The sequence below is a fragment of the Bombina bombina genome, chromosome 1 (assembly GCF_027579735.1).
Source record: "Bombina bombina isolate aBomBom1 chromosome 1, aBomBom1.pri, whole genome shotgun sequence".
Classification (NCBI taxonomy): Eukaryota; Metazoa; Chordata; class Amphibia; order Anura; family Bombinatoridae; genus Bombina; species Bombina bombina.
Window position 1 is genome coordinate 1,294,436,703 of NC_069499.1, and position 20,403 is coordinate 1,294,457,105.

A 20,403-nucleotide genomic window follows, 5' to 3' on the forward strand; every position below is an offset into this window, starting at 1 on the left:
ACATGTGTGCAAGCAGAATCCAAAGTAGGAACTATAGCCTGTGTCCCTGTTGGATTAGGATCTAGCATGGCACACAGCTCCACTGCAAGAGCATTACTGTGCTGTAGCTTTAATGGTCTGGATCCATGCTGGAGATATATTTGAGCAGCACCTCTAACACTGACCAAGGCAGTAGAGTATAACACAGTTGTAGGTGCCTAAATAACATATGGATGTTGAAGTTGAACTGAGATAATTGGCAGATTAATCAGAATGAATCACCAGCCATAGATTTTGCGACCGGTCAATCATTAAAATTGCATATGAGAGAGTTACTTAAAAACAGAACATTTTATTTTTAAGCTAGAAGTCTTCTTTAAATGTCTCAAACTTATTTACTAGTTACAAGTTTTGTGTCACTAATCTGAACACACCAACTAAACTAAAAAAAAAACTAAAACTTTTGATCCAATTTAACTTGTATAATAATAATAATAATAATATAACTTATAACGCAGCAGCTCATGGATTCAATTAAACTAATATATCATATAAATATTCTTTGTGTTTTCTTACAGAAGCTGAGTAAGATTCCTCTCAATGGCCTTAATGTTAATGTTACCAGCAGAGATGGCTTCACACCACTGCATATTGCGGCACTTCAAGGTCATACTTTGTTAGTGTCTCTGCTTTTGAAACACGGTGCTAATGTAGATGCAAAGAATGGAAACCGCGCGTTACCGCTTCACTTAGCCTGTCACAGAGGACACCTAGAGGTATGAACTACATTAACGATCTGTGAGAGGTTTGCTTTGTACTGGGCAGCACCTGTATAAGGATGTGTGGTTATTCGGCAGATAGGAGGTGATGCATTTGCTCCTTCACATTTAAAACAGAAAAACTCAAATTTATTTACATTTTTGGGGGCTGGTGTAACATATACCGGTGTCCCATTTTTAAAAAAAAAATTTTTTTATAAACCTGAAAAATCACTGCTCTTACTGTAAAGAGATGTATTTCTTCATTATTGGACTTCACCAAGTAACAGAACTTCTATGGCCTCTGCAAGTTATCTAAAAGTGAGAGTGAGCAACTTCAGTGATTCTCTCTAATGACTAAATAATGATTTGCTTTATATACGTTTTCCAGATGTCTGCAACGTACTTTAGTTTAGCATAATAATTAATGCAAAATGGCGCTACTGTAGCAACATAGTGGTTAAATTCCGTTTAAATATTGAAACATCAACAGAAAATGTGTCTCATCCATATGAAAGCTCAAGACATTTTTTTTTTTATTAACAAATAAAAAGTAAAAGATAGATGAATCCCCTGTATCCCCTCATTGTTGGAAACAAAGCTGCCACATAGTTCTCGTCACATGCACACTCCTGAGCATACCTCAGTATCCAACAAAGAATGCCAATAGAAAGTGCTACATTTTATAATATAAGTAAATTGTGAATAGTGTACGCTCTGTTCGAATTAAGGTAGTTTAGTTTTGGCTGCCATGTCCCTTTAAATTATAATGAAAATGGTTAACAAATAAAGGTGTTTATCACAATCTATTATTATTTTCTTAGCAGCTGCCAGTGAGCTGTGACAAATTTACAGAGACATTTTTCTCTTATCGAATTCCACACCAAAAAGGACTTGATAAACCCCAAACAATATTTTTTTAATGTAACATTAGTTTTGAACGTGGGCAAAACACAGTGAAATTACCCCTCTGTGTCATATGACTTTAGAAACCAACTCACCAACACCACAAAATGCTACCTACTCACAATCAATTAAACACATTAATAAGCACTTTTATCCTATTACATATTAACCAAATCAGTAACCCAACAAACACAGATGCCTACTATACGTCCCCATTTACGTCCCATAAAAGACATACACAAGTATCTCTGCTTTTGGAGCACAACAGGTTAATTTCACGTCACCTGTTAGCACCTCTACATACAGTTGGCAAACAAGCCTTTCAACCTGTGTTATAATCAATAACCCCATGAAATTGCCATTTGCTTGTTGTTAGTCCTGCACATTTGTTTTTTGGATTATGAAATCATTTGTGTTATTTTTGAGGGGGAAACATTTTCAACTTCAGGGGTATTAACAGCATTAACATGTTAGGATTGTAATCACTAGAAAAACACTGACAATACCAACTGAAGTTTATAAATGATCTAATGAAAACAAACACAAGAGTTTGATTAACCCCGTAGTGCTTTAAACTGTCATTATTTATTTATTTATTTACACGATAATTGCCAGAAGGACTGTGTTGTAATACCCTTGTTTCTGCAAAGTTAATGCTAACTCTCATGTATTTCCACAGGTGGTGAAGAATTTGCTTGAATATAGCACAGGGAAAAATAAAAAGGACATGAACGGGAATACTCCATTAATATATGCCTGTCTGGGTGACCATTTGGAGGTTGCGTCACTATTATTGGAGGTATATATCAATTAGATGACTGATAGGTTTGCTATGTATTTATCAGTATTGAATATTTATGTTATTGTAATTAATAGTTTTGGGGGGGTACCACTGTACTTTCTCTTTTCTCTGCAACTTTGTGTTCTTGTAATTTATAGCCTTGAAAACCTTAGCCTGATCTCAGGTTGTTTGAGAGAGAGGGAGTTTAGAGTGTAATGTAATATCTTTTAGTTTTATCCTGATACCGGTCATCTGCACATCAGCTATTAAACAGTAAATAAATGCTAGCAATAATGATATATTCAAAGCAATTGGTAATAATATGCAGATGTGTAAAGTTCAGTCTATATAAAGTAATGCGTGCAGCCGTGTTGTAACCTAGGTTTGCATTAATACAAATGTTTATCTTCTCTCCTCTGATAAGTCTAGTTAGGGTAAGATATAAATAAGTTACTAGACTATACAGTACATATAATATGGCTGTAAGGAATATAGTTAGAGTCGGGAGTTTGCACTTCCAAGTCTTAATGGGAATTGGGAAAACCCACAATAATAATGAAGGTATATTGCAAAAGTTTTTTTGGGGTTTTTTTTACGATGATTTTGCAACATTTGCAACAGAAGCTATTCAAAAGTAAAATAACTAAATGATCATTAACTACAAGAAGAAGAAAAAATGTAAAAAAAAAAAACAGACCTCAGAGTTAGTTTTTGTCATTCCCAGGAAGAAGCTAAACTAAAACATATGTTCTTTGGGGACATCTGGTGGGTGGGCAAAGAAGGTAGCCACAACTCAAAAGAGCCCTCCGGAGGGGCAAACAGTAGATAGAAATACCCTGCAACCTTAGATAAATGCAGTTCTGTGCCATCAGAAATTTTAAAGGAACAGTCAACGCAAACATATTTATTTTTTAAAAAGATAGATAATCCCTTTTCTTTTGCAAGATGTACCGAGTCCACGGATTCATCCTAACTTGTGGGATATTGTCCTTCCTGACAGGAAGTAGCAAAGAGAGCACCACAGCAGAGCTGTCTATATAGCTCCCCCCTTAACTCCACCCCCAGTCATTCTCTTTGCTGGCTCTAAGCAAGAAGAGTAAAGAGAAGAGGTGTTAAACTGTTAGTTTTATTTTATCTTCAATCAAGTGTTTGTTATTTTTAAATGGTACCGGTGTTGTACTATTTACTCTCAGGCAGGACATAGATGAAGATTTCTGCCTGGAGGATGATGATCTTAGCATTTGTAACTAAGGTCCACTGCTTTTCCCACATGAGCTGAGGAGTACAGGAAAACCTCAGTGTGAGGAACTGTTTCTTGCTATACAGCAATGAGGTATGTTCAGTCATATTTTCTGCAGAGACTGTGTTAACTCAGAAAGGCTGACAGTATCCACATAAGGGGAAGAGGAAGCAGTAATCCTAGTGTTATCAGAGGTTTTTACTAGCTTGCATAAAGGGTTAATTTTTTGTGGGCACTCAGTTTGTTATGTGAATTTGGGACAAATGTTTTTGTGTCTGGGAGTAACGTTTTCTGTTTTATGGGACATTTGCTTGACATCACTGGAGGGAAGGGTCATGCCCTCCCTCAAGATAAGTCAAATAAGACAAGGACCAAACAAAATAATTTTCGTTCCTTTCGAAACTTCAAGGGTGGTCCCGCTTCCTCTTCCCCTGCTGCAAAGCAAGAGGGGAACTTTGCTCAATCCAAGCCAACCAATTCAGGTTTTGCCATTTTAGCGTGAAGAGCGTTATGGCTTAAGTCCTGGTCAGCTGATGTGTCATCTAAATCTAAGCTTTTGACCATCCCTTTCAAAGGTGAGACCCTATTCGGGCCTGCACTGAAAGAGATAATTTCACTGGGCAAGAGACGTTCAGGATTCCTGGGCCGTAGAAATTGTAACCCAGGGGTATCTCCTAGATTTCAAAGATTCTCCTCCAAGGGGGAGGTTCCATCTTTCTCAATTGTCTGTAAACCAGACAAAAAGAGAGGCGTTATTACGCTGTGTAGAATACCTTTTTACCATGGGAGTGATCTGCCCAGTTCCGAAAACAGAACAGGGGCAAGGTTTCTACTCCAATCTGTTTGTGGTTCCCAAAAAAGAGGGAACCTTCAGACCAATTCTAGATCTCAAGATCCTAAACCAATTCCTAAGAGTTCCATCGTTCAAGATGGAGACCATTCGGACTATTTTACCAATGATCCAGGAGGGTCAATATATGACTACCGTGGATCTAAAGGATGCGTATCTACACATTCCTATCCACAAAGATCATCACCAGCTCCTCAGGTTTGCCTTTCTGGACAGGCATTACCAGTTTGTGGCTCTTCCCTTCGGGTTGGCCACGGCGCCAAGAATCTTCACAAAGGTGCTAGGGTCCCTTCTGGCGGTCCTAAGGCCGAGGGGCATAGCAGTGGCGCCTTATCTAAACGACATCTTAATTCAAGCATCGACTTTCCAACTTGCCAAGTCTCACACGGACTTAGTGTTGGCCTTTCTAAGATCTCATGGGTGGAAGGTGAACGTGGAAAAGAGTTCTCTTATTCCTCTCACAAGAGTTCCATTCCTGGGAACTCTGATAGATTCGGTGGACATGAAAATATTTCTGATGGAGGTCAGGAAATCAAAGATTTTAACCACCTGCCGAGCTCTTCATTCCATTCCTCGGCCGTCAGTGGCTCAGTGTATGGAGGTAATCGGACTTATGATAGCTCCGTTTGCTCGCTTGCATCTCAGACCACTGCAACTATGCATGCTCAAACAGTGGAATGGGGATTATGCAGATTTATCTCCTCAGATAAATCTGGATCAAGAGACCAGAGACTCTCTTCTTTGGTGGTTGTCACAGGATCACCTGTCCAGGGGAATGTATTTCCGCAGGCCAGCGTGGGTTATTGTGACGACAAACGCCAGCCTGCTGGGCTGGGGTGCAGTCTGGAATTCCCTGAAAGCACAGGGTTTGTGGACTCAGGAGGGGAGGCCCTCCTACCAATAAATATTCTGGAATTAAGAGCGATGTTCAATGCTCTTCAGGCGTGGCCTCAGCTGGCTTCGGCCGGATTCATCAAGTTTCAGTCGGACAACATCACGACTGTAGCTTATATCAATCATCAGGGGAGAACAAGGAGTTCCTTGGCGATGATAGAAGTTTCCAGGATAATCCGATGGGCAGAGACTCACTATTGCAATCTATCAGCGATCTATATCCCAGGGGTGGAGAACTGGGAGGCAGATTTTCTAAGTCGTCAGACTTTTCATCCGGGGGAGTGGGAGCTCCATCCGGAGGTGTTTGCTCAACTGGTTCAGCTATGGGGCACACCAGAATTGGATCTGATGGCGTCTCGTCAGAATGCCAAACTTCCTCGTTATGGAGTCCACGGCCCGCCCTGTCTATTCAAGACAGATAGTATTTTTTATGTAAACTTCAGTCACCTATGCACCTTATAGTTTCTCCTTTTCTTCCTTGGCCTTCGGTCGAATGACTGGGGGGTGGAGTTAAGGGGGGAGCTATATAGACAGCTCTGCTGTGGTGCTCTCTTTGCTACTTCCTGTCAGGAAGGACAATATCCCACAAGTTAGGATGACTCTGTGGACTCGGTACATCGCAAAAGAAAGAAATTTATCAGGTAAGCATAAATTCTGTTTTTACTTCCTAATAGGAAAGAATCCACAGCTGCTTTCATTATTTATGGGAAATAAGAACCCACCAACCAAAGGCTTAAATACTCCTCCCACTTCCCCTATCCCCAGTCATTCTTTGCCTTTCGTCCCAGGAGGTTGGCAGAGAAGTGTCAGAAGTTTTGTTTTAAATTTATACTTTTATTTATTGTTAATATGTCTCTTATGGATGGTGCTACCCTTCGACATGGGACAGGAGTTTTAAGTAGTCCTGTTAGCCTCTCGTGGAGGGCCTGGGCGAAAGCTAGAGTCCGGAGATGCAGTGGGAGCTTCTCCTGCGACACCATCCCGACTCGTTATAACAGCTCCTTTCAGCACTTGGGGTTGTCGAACTTTGCTTCGCTACATGCTGTCTTCTCTCGAGTCCATGACAGAGGCACTACCACTATTCGTCACACTTGAAGGTCCGTGTTACTGTTGTCACAAGTCTTACCACTCTTGTGCCTGCATAGTTTGCCGGGTCCCTCAGGCTCGGGGGACCTTGGGTCTGCTGAGCCATTGGCTTCCGAGAGCTCTGTTCCTCAGGAGGCACCTTCCCAATCGCACACTCCTTTTGCTTTTGCAGGTGACCCGGACTTTGATGTCAGGGTGGATTGTTTCCCCCGGAGATGGTGGGACATTTTCGTTTTAATATTTTATTGGCTTTAATTCGTCTGCAAGATCTCGAGGTTTCCTTGCAGTTATGTGCCTGCCTGCCTATCCCAGGTGTTCAGACCGTGAATGGCACTATAATATTCCCCCCGGGGGTGATTGTTCCCCCTTGTTGTGCTTTTCGTTATAGGATTGTGAGGCTGCGTGTCCCACTACAACGTCTTTTTGACCTATTGGGGGATCCTTTCCTTTATCGTCCGGGGACTTCAGTTCTCGCACGGTTCTTCGGTATAGATAATGGGCATAATCTTATCGGCGGTCGGTCTATTATGAACTTTCCCAGCCTTTTTTTCTGAGGGTTCCGGTCTCTGTTTGGCAGGTCCTGCAGAGAACATAGTTCCTTTTGGGCAGATGCCTTCGGGTGCCCTTGTTTTTTTTATCCAAGTCGGGTTTATTTACTTTATATTCTTTTCCTACGGGAACTCTGGGATTGCTTGGATTTAGTTCTTCCAAGGAACTCGTTCCGGGGTTTCATCCGGAGTTGGTGTGTGCACTGTTAATTGTTAGTGATGCATGTTGCGCCTGGCTGGTCCGGCGTGACCTACTGGTTCACTTGTTTTTGTTGTTTTTCATAAACTACACTTTTCCTCGCGACCTTTGGGTCTGGCTGTAAGGAGTGCTAAGGAGAGACATGGGCCGGTGGAGTCCCACCGTGCCCCTTCGCATCCCCGGCCTCAGGGGTGCGGTCTTTGCTGCTGTTGTGCGGTTCTGGCCTTTTTGGGCTGCCCTAGGGGGTTCTCCTAGAGACTAGGTGCCGTCAGGTGGCTAGTATAGGTCTGGTCCTGCTGAGGTGGCTGGTTGTTCCTACCTCCGCTTTTGGGAGCTTTTGATGCCCTAATGGGATCTTGGAGGTTGCAGTTTACCCAGGTTTCTCCGGTGTTGCCACTGGTGTATTGGTCGTTTCGGCTGCCCCTTAGGGGTAAGGAACCGAGGTGTGCTCGGTTCTCGGTATCCCGTGCCTTGTGACTGCTGGCCCAGGGTTTTTATTCTTGGACTCGGGCTGCGTGTGTTATCGCAGTATATATCATGGGTTCTTCTGTACTTGCTGTTCGAGGTCTTTCTTTTCCTCTACGAGTTAGTCTGCCAGCTTGTTGGGCCGGTTTGGGGCGTGTGGCCCCGGGTCCTGACTAGTGGTATCTTACCCCTTCTTCTTGGATCTCATTGTAGGTTTGGGAGGGGAGTCTAGGGTTTTGTCGGTCCAAGTTCTGGCTATCCTTAAGCCCCTGTTATCCCCTTGGGTGTTAGGGGTTGGGTCAGGATGGGGTTCCATTGTTCTCCTTGGGGAGTTTGGAATTGTGAGCAGATTGGGTACCTGTGGACGGGCTTCTGGGCCTTCTTTTCTTATTTTTTTTTTTTGCCCTATTGTCCTCATTAGGTCTAGGATTTGTCTCTAGACTGTTTGACCTTTCCATTTTTTTGTATCCGTATTTGCGGACCTTTGCTCGGCACATGGTGGTTGCACGTTCATTGCTCTGCTGCCAGGTGTTGTGGGGGCTTGAGAGGCTGTCTCTTATAGATCGTATTCCTTTTTCTGTTGGGCCCTGGATGGTCTGTATTGACTTTTCTCCTATGGCCTGTGGTAAACTCCCCTGACGGGGGTGCTTTTTGGGTCTGCCGCCACTCTGCCCTTTAGGGCATTCGGTGCCTGTGCATTCATTGGTAGATGGTTTAGGTGTCTTAGGGACATGTCCTCTCTGTCTTTTCATATGGGGGACTCTGGTTCTTCTTAGAAAGAAGGGTCACATTGGTCCTTAGTGTTCTTTGCGGAGAATCCATTCTATTAGCTTGGATGCTGGACTTAGATCTAGCCATCTTATGTTCCTTTAAGATCGAGGATCGATTCCATCTGGTTTTCATACATTTATGTTGCCTTGTGGGCTTGCCATTTTGGATTCCGTAATCTCCGGTTTGTGGGAATTCAGGTGAGCCTAGCGAGCGGATCTTGGTTGTTTTCTTGAAGGCCTGAGTTGGTCTTTCTGTCCTGTCTGGTTTTCCCTCTGGGAATTGTTAGTCGGGTTTCCCTTGTTGGTTTAAGGGGCTGTGCCTGGCTTTTTGTCCCTGAGAGTGGGGGTCTTCAAGGCCTGTGTCTTGGTTGCATCTACTCGTGGTAACTGTCCAGGTCCTTTGGATTGTCAGTAGTTTGTGCCCACGAGGTCGTTTTTTTTTTTTTTTTTTTCTTTCAATGTTGTTCCCGGTTTTTTCGGTGGGTGTCTTCAATGGTCCGCCTCTTACCCTCCCGTCTTGGCATTCTGTGTCCTCTTTGGCTTGGGTATAAATTTCACATAAGTAATGAATGCGGCTGTGGACTCGTTCCCATTAGGAAGAAAAACATAAATTATGCTTACCTGATAATTTCCTTTTCTTCCGCGGGAAAGAGTCCAAAGCCCCCCGCCCGTTTTTGATACGTTGTTGTTTTCATCTTCTGGCACTGTTCCCTGTTCCTCGGCTGAATGACTGGGGGATAGGGGAAGTGGGAGGAGTATTTAAGCCTTTGGCTGGTGAGTCTTTGCCTCCTCCTGGTGGCCAGGTTCTTATTTCCCATAAGTAATGAATGCGGCTGTGGACTCTTTCCCACGGAAGAAAAGGAAATGATCAGGTAAGCATAATTTGTTATTACCCATTCCCCAGTTTTTTTACAGGCAACATGGTTATATTAATATACATTTTACCTCTGTGATTACCTTGTATCTAAGCATTTTCTGACAGCCCCCTGATCTTATGACTTTATTGATTTGCATTTAAGCCAATTAGTGTTGTGTTAGAATCCACAGGCGTGAGCTCAATGGTATCTATATGGCTCACATGAACTAGCACTCCCCTGTTGTGAAAAGATAATACAAAACGTGATCAAGTGGCTGTCTTTAGTGGCTTAGAAACAGACAGAAATTTAGAGACTTAAAGGTTATAAAGTATATTAATATAACAATGTTTTTTGTGCAAAGCTGGGGAATGGGTAGTAAAGGCATTATCTATCGTTTTAAACAATATTAATTTTTGTGTTGACTGTCCTTTTAAGAAAACAATATTGTTAGAGGTACAAAACCCTTTATTCAAACTGGTTGGGACCGGAAAAGGTTTGGAATTTGGAATATTTGTATATTTACATTTACAAAATGGCACCAAGTGTAAACAATGTGTTATGTAATTTAGGCAATATTTACAGGTCATAATACAGCTTATACATGCAACCTAAAGGCAGATTTATATCATTTAAAATACTTTTGAAGACATCCCTGACCTAAAATATCATGTATAAAGGAACCCTCATTTTACTATAATGCTATTTTGTTTTTTTCTGTTTTACTTCTGTTTTCAGGATTTCGATAGGGTGTAGCGCCAAAGAAGAGCACCTATAGCTCTGAACAGTAGGCTAACTAGCTAGCTTGGAAAATGTACTAAGAAAATAAATGTGTTCAGAGCGCCTCAAATGTGCTAGGTGTTGTTCAATGTGTAGAGTGTGTATTTAGAAATATTTTAATTGTAAATCTAGTACTTTACAAAAGAATACAACATGCCACGGTGGGTACAGTGGTAATAAATGACAATACAAACAATAAGATGTGGATCCACTCTCTTGTACAAATTAAATATTGAATATATCTATATAAAAACATGGAATATAAAATGATGCAGAGGCAATAATAATAGTAGCCCCCCAAAAAATATGAGAAAGATAAAATTCCAAACAATGTCTGAAAGAAATCAATCCAATGTGTGGATTAAAAAATACAGTAAATCAAATGAATGGATTGCTGATATCGACTAGGAGGAGGATACCGTGAGAGATATTGTGTACCAGTGTTGGTGGTGATAATGTGTATAGAAAAGGGAGTGAAAAAATATCCTTAGTGATTGCAAATATAAAGAAAACAGACAGTGTCAACTTGCTTATTCAAAAGTGAAAAATTGAAAAAATTACAAAGGAAAAAAATGAGTCAGTGAGCAAAAAAAAAGGAAAAAAAAGAACAAAGTCAGCGATTGTAATCCAACAAACAAAATCCTAAAAAAGGCTAAATGTGAAGATCCAAATAAAAGTCAAAAGTTAATAATGTGTAGAAAAGGAAACCTTATTTTCCTAGTGGTGAGAGTCCGTCTGAGGTTCCTGATGGTGAGAATAAAGTCAACGGTCTTTTAGGTCAAACCCAATTAATGGGCTAGTGTTCCTGTTCCTGATGGTGAGAACCTTTGGTGGTTGGGAGAAACTCCAATCCCAAAAAAAAATTTTTTCTTTTTAAATCATAAATTAAACCTAAAAGCAAATAAAAACAACAATAGTGTAGATGGTACTAAAAACTTATATAAAATCAGAATAGTGCTTACCAGCTGTGGTCAACGCGTTTCAGCCTCCTCTAGGCCTTTCTCTTTTTTTCATTTTTTGAGCAGCATTTTTTTCATTTTTTCCTTTGTAATTTTTTCAATTTTTCACATCATTTTTTTCACTTTTGAATAAGCAAGTTGACACTGTCTGTTTTCTTTATATTTGCAATCACTAAGGATATTTTTTCGCTCCCTTTTTTATACACATCACCACCAACACTGGTACACAATATCTCTTGCGGTATCCTCCTCCTAGTCGATATCAGCAATCCATTCATTTAATTTACTGCATTTTTTAATCCACACATTGGACTGATTTCTTTCAGACATTGTTTGGAATTTTAACTTTCTCATATATTTTCATTGGGGCTACTATTATTATTGCCTCTGCATCATTTTATATTCAGTGTTTTTATATAGATATATTCAATATTTAGTTTTGTACAAGATAGTGGATACACATCTTATTGTTTTTATTGTCATTTATTACCACTGTACCCACCGTGGCATGTTTTATTCTTGTGTAAAGTACTAGATTTACAATTAAAATATTTCTAAATACACACTCTACACATTGAACAACACCTAGCCCATTTGAGGCGCTCTGAACACATTTATTTTCTTATTTTCTTACTTCTGTTTTCAATAAATAATATAAATAGCAGAAGCAAATGTCTACTTTACCTTAACATAATTTTTTATTTGATTGAATTGTAGCATGCTGTTTCAGTTAACCTGTTTAACGTGAAGGGGAACACAGCACTGCATGAGGCTGTGAGACGGAATAATGAAGGATTAGTGCAGAAGTTGCTTTTATATGGCGCAATGGTGGATGTTCGAAACAAGCGACAGTACACACCCCTGGATTGTGCTAAGGAGGTATCTTCTAAAATAACATCTGGTCTCCTAATAATTTATTTAGCAAATTCTATTTCCATATGGACACGTTACTGGGATTTTATTTCTGATTCTGTAGGTGAACATTTTGTTAGTGCTGAAAAATAACAACTTGCCTTAACATTTACAGTGCTGTTGCACGCCACTTGCACCTGGGTACACAAACAGATACCGTTTTTGCATAGCATAGAGATGTGTTAATCTGCCTTAGTATTTAGTGCTGGTACAAGACACACATAGACACACATACAACGCTAGTGTTAAAAAGTTGCAGCACTGATCCTTCTTGGATGCCATTATTTATATTGTAATTACGCTTTGTTTTTGTGTTAGACTTGCTTAAGTGTGTTCCTCTCTACCAGTACGGTTTTGAAGCTACATATATCTGCCAATGAGCATTAGTATAGAAACACAGCTAATTAGTTTAGCCTCAATTCATATAGCTTTTACCTCCTTTTAAGTAATATACGATTGTTAATAGTTGCATTGTATTGTTATATGCAAATTTTTAGATGACATGAATGAAGATTCTTTACAGGAACAGCATAAAAATTGTTTTTAAAGGGGGCCCATTACCAAAGCATAATTGTACCGTTTGTTTTAATTATTAAAAGGTTGTGGTAAAATGCTCTTCCCTTTTAATGTGTTCCCAAAGGTCAATTTTCCCTGCTGGAGTGTATTCAATTATTTGCAAACAACTCCTTAAAAGGACACTAAATACATTTAATGCCACTCCCTCTAATTATGAGTGCCACCATTTTGGAACTTAAGTTACACTGCTGTTATTTTAAAGAGAGTTGCTGCACATGGGCAAACACGTTAACAGTGGAATACAATGAAAGGCAAATTTCAACATGGTGGCACCCATGACTAGAGGGTGGCAGGGAATGTCCTCAATACTATGCTTATAAAATGTACTTAATGTTTAATGTCCTTTTAACTTTTGTCTGAATAAACCACAACCTATACTGAAAATTATAAATACCAAACCCATTCTCTGTAAACAAAGTATGTAATTAGGAGACAAAAGAACAAATTAATCTCCCAGTGGAGGGTATGAGAAAGAGAGATTTTTGCCTCTGAAATAGCTGGTTGTGCTCATTGAACTACAAGCTATAATTTGCATTTGAAATTAAAAAATAAACATGAAAGGGTTAATTCCCCATACATTTAATACTCTGCAGTAGGTATAATCTTGCAACATACCACACACTAATTGCATAGATTAGTACAAATACAGATAATCAAATAAATAATCAGAGGTGGTACAATACCGTATAACTTATATCTCAGCTTGTAACAACCTTCAGGTGCAGTTTTATGAACATCTAGTCATTGCAGATTACTTGGCAATATGTGCTCGTAACGTCATTCTTGCATGAATTGCTTGTTTAAAGGCAAAGAGAAGCAAATTATGTTGTGACTTCATGCAATGATTCAAGTCATAATTTAAATCCTTTTTCCCCAAGAATTCAAAAATGAAGCAACTGCTGCTGTCAAACAACACAAATGAATCCGGAAATAACTCTGCAACTTTACCTGAGCAATCCACCAGGATCAGGAAAAAATGTGAGAATCATTTAAATTCTTGACATTTTGTAAACCTTTATTTTTATATGAACAGCATTTTTTATATACTTTAGCTTCTGTGATAATCATGGGGATGGGTAGCTGAATGCATTGCTATAGCAGAACATTTGCATAAGTATAAAGCTTTTACTGATCTGCTCTTTATAGTATCAGCCTTTTCTGTATGGCTATATAGATGTTTTATTAAAAATAATACCTATAACAATACCCAGTTCAAAAGGAATAGGAGCCCCTGCTGCTTTAAATTTTCTGTGGAGAGGTGGAGTTGAGGAAAAATATGGAACTATTGATAAGCCCATTAAATCCCTAATCTTAAAAAATAATAATAAAAAAAAGCCTAAATCTAACCCGATTTAGGCTTTTTTTTTCTTTTTTTTTTAAAGATTAGGGATTTAATGGGCTTGTAAAAGAGCTGAATGCCCTTATAACTGCCCCTTTTTTAGTGTTATTTTTTTATTTTGGGGGTTTGGTGGGTGGAATGCATTTACTGTTAGGGAGGGACTAACGGCTAGATTTGGAGTTTTGTCGGTAACGACCCGAAAAACTAACGCCGGCTTTTTTCTGGCCGCACCATAAAAATAACTCTGGTATTGAGAGTCCACATAAAGGCTGCGTTAGGCTCCAAAAAAGGAGCGTAGAGCATTTTTAACGCAGCTTCAACTCTCAATACCAGAGTTGCTTACGGACGCGGCCAGCCTCAAAAACGTGCTCGTGCACGATTCCCCCATAGGAAACAATGGGGCTGTTTAAGCTGAAAAAAAACCTAACACCTGCAAAAAAGCCGCGTTCAGCTCTTAACGCAGCCCCATTGTTTGCTATGGGGAAACACTTCCTACGTCTGCACCTAACACTCTAACATGTACCCCGAGTCTAAACACCCCTAAACTTAGACTTATTAACCCCTAATCTGCCGCCCCCGCTATCGCTGACACCTGCATTTTATTTTTAACCCCTAATCTGCCGCTCCGTAAACCGCCGCTACTTACATTATCCCTATGTACCCCTAATCTGCTGCCCTAACATCGCCGACCCCTATATTATATTTATTAACCCCTAATCTGCCGCCCCCGCTATCGCTGACACCTGCATTTTATTTTTAACCCCTAATCTGCCGCAACGTAAACCGCCGCTACTTACATTATCCCTATGTACCCCTAATCTGCTGCCCTAACATCGCCGACCCCTATATTATATTTATTAACCCCTAATCTGCCCCCCACAACGTCGCCTCCACCTGCCTACACTTATTAACCCCTAATCTGCCGAGCGGACCTGAGCGCTACTATAATAAAGTTATTAACCCCTAATCCGCCTCACTAACCATATCATAAATAGTATTAACCCCTAATCTGCCCTCCCTAACATCGCCGACACCTAACTTCAATTATTAACCCCTAATCTGCCGACTGGAGCTCACCGCTACTCTAATAAATGTATTAACCCCTAAAGCTAAGTCTAACCCTAACACTAACACCCCCCTAAATTAAATATAATTTACATCTAACGAAATTAATTAACTCTTATTAAATAAATTATTCCTATTTAAAGATAAATACTTACCTGTAAAATAAATCCTAATATAGCTACAATATAAATTATAATTATATTATAGCTATTTTAGGATTAATATTTATTTTACAGGTAACTTTGTATTTATTTTAACCAGGTACAATAGCTATTAAATAGTTAAGAACTATTTAATAGCTAAAATAGTTAAAATAATTACAAAATTACCTGTAAAATAAATCCTAACCTAAGTTACAATTAACCTAACACTACACTATCAATAAATTAATTAAATACAATTCCTACAAATAAATACAATTAAATAAACTAGCTAAATTACAAAAAATAAAAAAGAACTAAGTTACAAAAAATAAAAAAATATTTACAAACATAAGAAAAATATTACAACAATTTTAAACTAATTACACCTACTCTAAGCCCCATAATAAAACAACAAAGCCCCCCAAAATAAAAAATGCCCTACCCTATTCTAAATTAATAAAGTTCAAAGCTCTTTTACCTTACCAGCCCTGAACAGGGCCCTTTGCGGGGCATGCCCCAAGAAGTTCAGCTCTTTTGCCTGTAAAAAAAAAACATACAATACCCACCCCCCCCCCCAACATTACAACCCACCACCCACATACCTCTAATCTAACCCAAACCCCCCTTAAATAAACCTAACACTAAGCCCCTGAAGATCATCCTACCTTGTCTTCACCTCACCAGGTATCACCGATCCGTCCTGGCTCCAAAATCTTCATCCAACCCAAGCGGGGGTTGGCGATCCATCATCTGGTGGCTGAAGAGGTCCAGAAGAGGCTCCAAAGTCTTCATCCTATCCGGGAAGAAGAGGCAATCCGGACCGGCAACCATCTTGATCCAATCGGCATCTTCTATCTTCATCCGATGACGACCGGATCCATCCTGAAGACCTCCACCGCGGACCCATCTTCTTCCGGCGACGTCCAACTGAAGAATGACGGCTCCTTTAAGGGACGCCATCCAAGATGGCGTCCCTCGAATTCCGATTGGCTGATAGGATTCTATCAGCCAATCGGAATTAAGGTAGGAATATTCTGATTGGCTGATGGAATCAGCCAATCAGAATCAAGTTCAATCCGATTGGCTGATCCAATCAGCCAATCAGATTGAGCTCGCATTCTATTGGCTGTTCCGATCAGCCAATAGAATGCGAGCTCAATCTGATTGGGTGATTGGATCAGCCAATCGGATTGAACTTGAGTCTGATTGGCTTATTCCATCAGCCAATCAGAATATTCCTACCTTAATTCCGATTGGCTGATAGAATCCTATCAGCCAATCGGAATTCGAGGGACGCCATCTTGGATGACGTCCCTTAAAGGAACCGTCATTCTTCAGTTGGACGTCGCCGGAAGAAGATGGGTCCGCGGTGGAGGTCTTCAGGATGGAGCCGGTCGTCATCGGATGAAGATAGAAGATGCAGCTTGGATCAAGATGGTTGCCGGTCCGGATCGCCTCTTCTTCTTTATTTTGGGGGGCTTTGTTGTTTTATTAGGGGGCTTAGAGTAGGTGTAATTAGTTTAAAATTGTTGTAATATTTTTCTTATGTTTGTAAATATTTTTTTATTTTTTGTAACTTAGTTCTTTTTTATTTTTTGTACTTTAGCTAGTTTATTTAATTGTATTTATTTGTAGGAATTGTATTTAATTAATTTATTGATAGTGTAGTGTTAGGTTAATTGTAGGTAGTTTATTTAATTAATTTATTGATAGTGTAGTCAGTGTTAGGTTTAATTGTAACTTAGGTTAGTATTTATTTTACAGGTAATTTTGTAATTATTTTAGCTATTAAATAGTTCTTAACTATTTAATAGCTATTGTACCTGGTTAAAATAAATACAAAGTTACCTGTAAAATAAATATAAATCCTAAAATAGCTATAATATAATTATAATTTATATTGTAGCTATATTAGGATTTATTTTACAGGTAAGTATTTAGCTTTAAATAGGAATAATTTATTTAATAAGAGTTAATTAATTTTGTTAGATGTAAATTATATTTAATTTAGGGGGGTGTTAGTGTTAGGGTTAGACTTAGCTTTAGGGATTAATACATTTATTAGAGTAGCGGTGAGCTCCGGTCGGCAGATTAGGGGTTAATAATTGAAGTTAGGTGTTGGCGATGTTAGGGAGGGCAGATTAGGGGTTAATACTATTTATTATAGGGTTAGTGAGGCGGATTAGGGGTTAATAACTTTATTATGGTAGCGGTGCGGTCCGCTCGGCAGATTAGGGGTTAATAAGTGTAGGCAGGTGGAGGCGACGTTGAGGGGGGCAGATTAGGGGTTAATAAATATAATATAGGGGTCGGCGGTGTTAGGGGCAGCAGATTAGGGGTACATAAGGATAACGTAGGTGGCGGCGCTTTGCGGTCGGCAGATTAGGGGTTAATAAGTGTAGGCAGGTGGAGGCGACGTTGAGGGGGGCAGATTAGGGGTTAATAAATATAATATAGGGGTCGGCGGTGTTAGGGGGAGCAGATTAGGGGTACATAAGGATAACGTAGGTGCCGGTCGGCAGATTAGGGGTTAAAAAATTTATTCGAGTGTCGGCGATATGGGGGGACCTCGGTTTAGGGGTACATAGGTAGTTTATGGGTGTTAGTGTACTTTAGAATACAGTAGTTAAGAGCTTTAGAAACCGGCGTTAGCCCAGAAAGCTCTTAACTACTGACTTTTTTCCTGCGGCTGGAGTTTTGTCGTTAGATGTCTAACGCTCACTTCAGAAACGACTCTAAATACCGGAGTTAGAAAAATCCCATTGAAAAGTTAGGATACGCAATTGACGTAAGGGGATCTGCGGTATGGAAAAGTCGCGGCTGAAAAGTGAGCGTTAGACCCTTTTTTGAGTGACTCCAAATACCGGCGGTAGCCTAAAACCAGCGTTAGGAGCCTCTAACGCTGGTTTTCACGGCTAACGCCAAACTCCAAATCTAGGCCATAGTATTTTTTAAATGTAAAAGAGCTGTTTAAAGGGACAGTCTACACCAGAATTGTTATTGTTTTAAAAGATAGATAATCCCTTTATTACCCATTCCCCAGTTTTGCATAACCAACACAGTTAATATACTTTTAACCTCTCTGATTATCTTGTATCTAAGCCTCTGTAAACTGCCCCTTTATTTCAGTTCTTTTGACAGACTTGCAGTCTAGCCAATCAGTGCCTGCTCCCAGATAACTTCACGTGCACGAGCACAGTGTTATCTATATGAAATACGTGAACTAACACCCTCTAGTGGTGAAAAACTGTTAAAATGCATTCTGAAAAGAGGTGGCCTTCAAGGTCTAAGAAATTAGCATATGAACCTCCTAGGTTAAGCTTTCAACTAAGAATACCAAGAGAGCAAAGCAAAATTGGTGATAAAAGTAAATTGGAAAATTGTTTAAAATGACATGCTCTATCTGAATCATGAAAGTTTATTTTGACTTAGACTGTCCCTTTAACCCCTTAACGCCCGAGGACGTACAGGGTATGTCCTCTAAAGGATGTCAGTTAACGACCAAGGACGTACCCTGCACGTCCTCGGTGTGGAAAGCAGCTGTAAGCGATCCTGCTCGCTTCCAGCTGCTTTCCGGTTATTGCAGTGATGCCTCGATATCGAGGCATCCTGCAATAACACTGTCTGGCCATCCGATGCAGAGAGAGCCACTCTGTGGCCCTCTCTGCACCGGACATCGATGGCCGGTATCGTTGGTGGGTGGGAGCCGACTTGGGAGGCGGGTGGGCGGCCATCGGTGAGTTGCGTAAGGTGGAGGGGGTCGGGATCGGAAGCGGAGCCGACGGGGCGGGAGCGGGTGGGAACCGCTACACTACAGAAAAAAAGTTAAAGAAAAGTAAAAAAAAAATTAAATAAACGTTTTTTTTTTAACCATCTAAGGGATCTGGAAGGGGTGGGGGGTTGGTCTTGGGGGGGGGGGGGGGGGGAAGCTACACTACAGAAAAGTGACATTTCTTTCATGTAATTAGCAAGAGTCCATGAGCTAGTGACGTATGGGATATACATTCCTACCAGGAGGGGCAAAGTTTCCCAAACCTCAAAATGCCTATAAATACACCCCTCACCACACCCACAATTCAGTTTTACAAACTTTGCCTCCGATGGAGGTGGTGAAGTAAGTTTGTGCTAGATTCTACGTTGATATGCGCTCCGCAGCAAGTTGGAGCCCGGTTTTCCTCTCAGCGTGCAGTGAATGTCAGAGGGATGTGAGGAGAGTATTGCCTATTTGAATGCAGTGATCTCCTTCTAAGGGGTCTATTTCATAGGTTCTCTGTTATCGGTCGTAGAGATTCATCTCTTACCTCCCTTTTCAGATCGACGATATACTCTTATATATACCATTACCTCTGCTGATTCTCGTTTCAGTACTGGTTTGGCTATCTGCTATATGTAGATGAGTGTCCTGGGGTAAGTAAGTCTTATTTTCTGTGACACTCCAAGCTATGGTTGGGCACTTTGTTTATAAAGTTCTAAATATATGTATTCAAACATTTATTTGCCTTGACTCAGAATGTTCAACTTTCCTTATTTTCAGACAGTCAGTTTCATATTTGGGATAATGCATTTTGATTTGACCATTTTTTCTTACCTTAAAATTTGACTTTTTCCCTGTGGGCTGTTAGGCTCGCGGGGGCTGAAAATGCTTCATTTTATTGCGTCATTCTTGGCGCTGACTTTTTTGGCGCAAAAATTCTATTTCCGTTTCCGGCGTCATACGTGTCGCCGGAAGTTGCGTCATTCTTTGACGTTATTTCGCGCCAAAAATGTCGGCGTTCCGGATGTGGCGTCATTTTTGGCGCCAAAAAGCATTTAGGCGTCAAATAATGTGGGCGTCTTATTTGGCGCGAAAAAATATGGGCGTCACTTTTGTCTCCACATTAATTAAGTCTCATTTTTTATTGCTTCTGGTTGCTAGAAGCTTGTTCTTTGGCATTCTTTCCCATTCCTGAAACTGTCATTTAAGGAATTTGATCAATTTTGCTTTATATGTTGTTTTTTCTCTTACATATTGCAAGATGTCTCACGTTGCATCTGAGCCAGAAGATACTACAGGAAAATCGCTGTCAAGTGCTGAATCTACCAAAGCTAAGTGTATCTGCTGTAAACTTTTGGTAGCTATTTCTCCAGCTGTTGTTTGTATTGATTGTCATGACAAACTTGTTAAAGCAGATAATATTTCCTTTAGTAAAGTACCATTGCCTGTTGCAGTTCCCTCAACATCTAAGGTGCAGAATGTTCCTGATAATATAAGAGATTTTGTTTCTGAATCCATAAAGAAGGCTATGTCTGTTATTTCTCC

General features: G+C 40.1%; 1 protein-coding gene across 1 annotated transcript in view; it reads left to right on the plus strand.

The window, feature by feature from the left end:
* The window catches only part of ANKRD27 (ankyrin repeat domain 27), a 393,642-nt gene that overhangs the window by 291,430 nt on the left and 81,809 nt on the right, over positions 1-20,403 (plus strand). The window contains exons 23-26 of the mRNA XM_053701675.1: positions 558-755; positions 2,323-2,442; positions 11,787-11,948; positions 13,436-13,535. Coding sequence (XP_053557650.1) covers positions 558-755; positions 2,323-2,442; positions 11,787-11,948; positions 13,436-13,535 — 580 coding nt within the window. The remainder of the gene's footprint in view (positions 1-557; positions 756-2,322; positions 2,443-11,786; positions 11,949-13,435; positions 13,536-20,403) is intronic.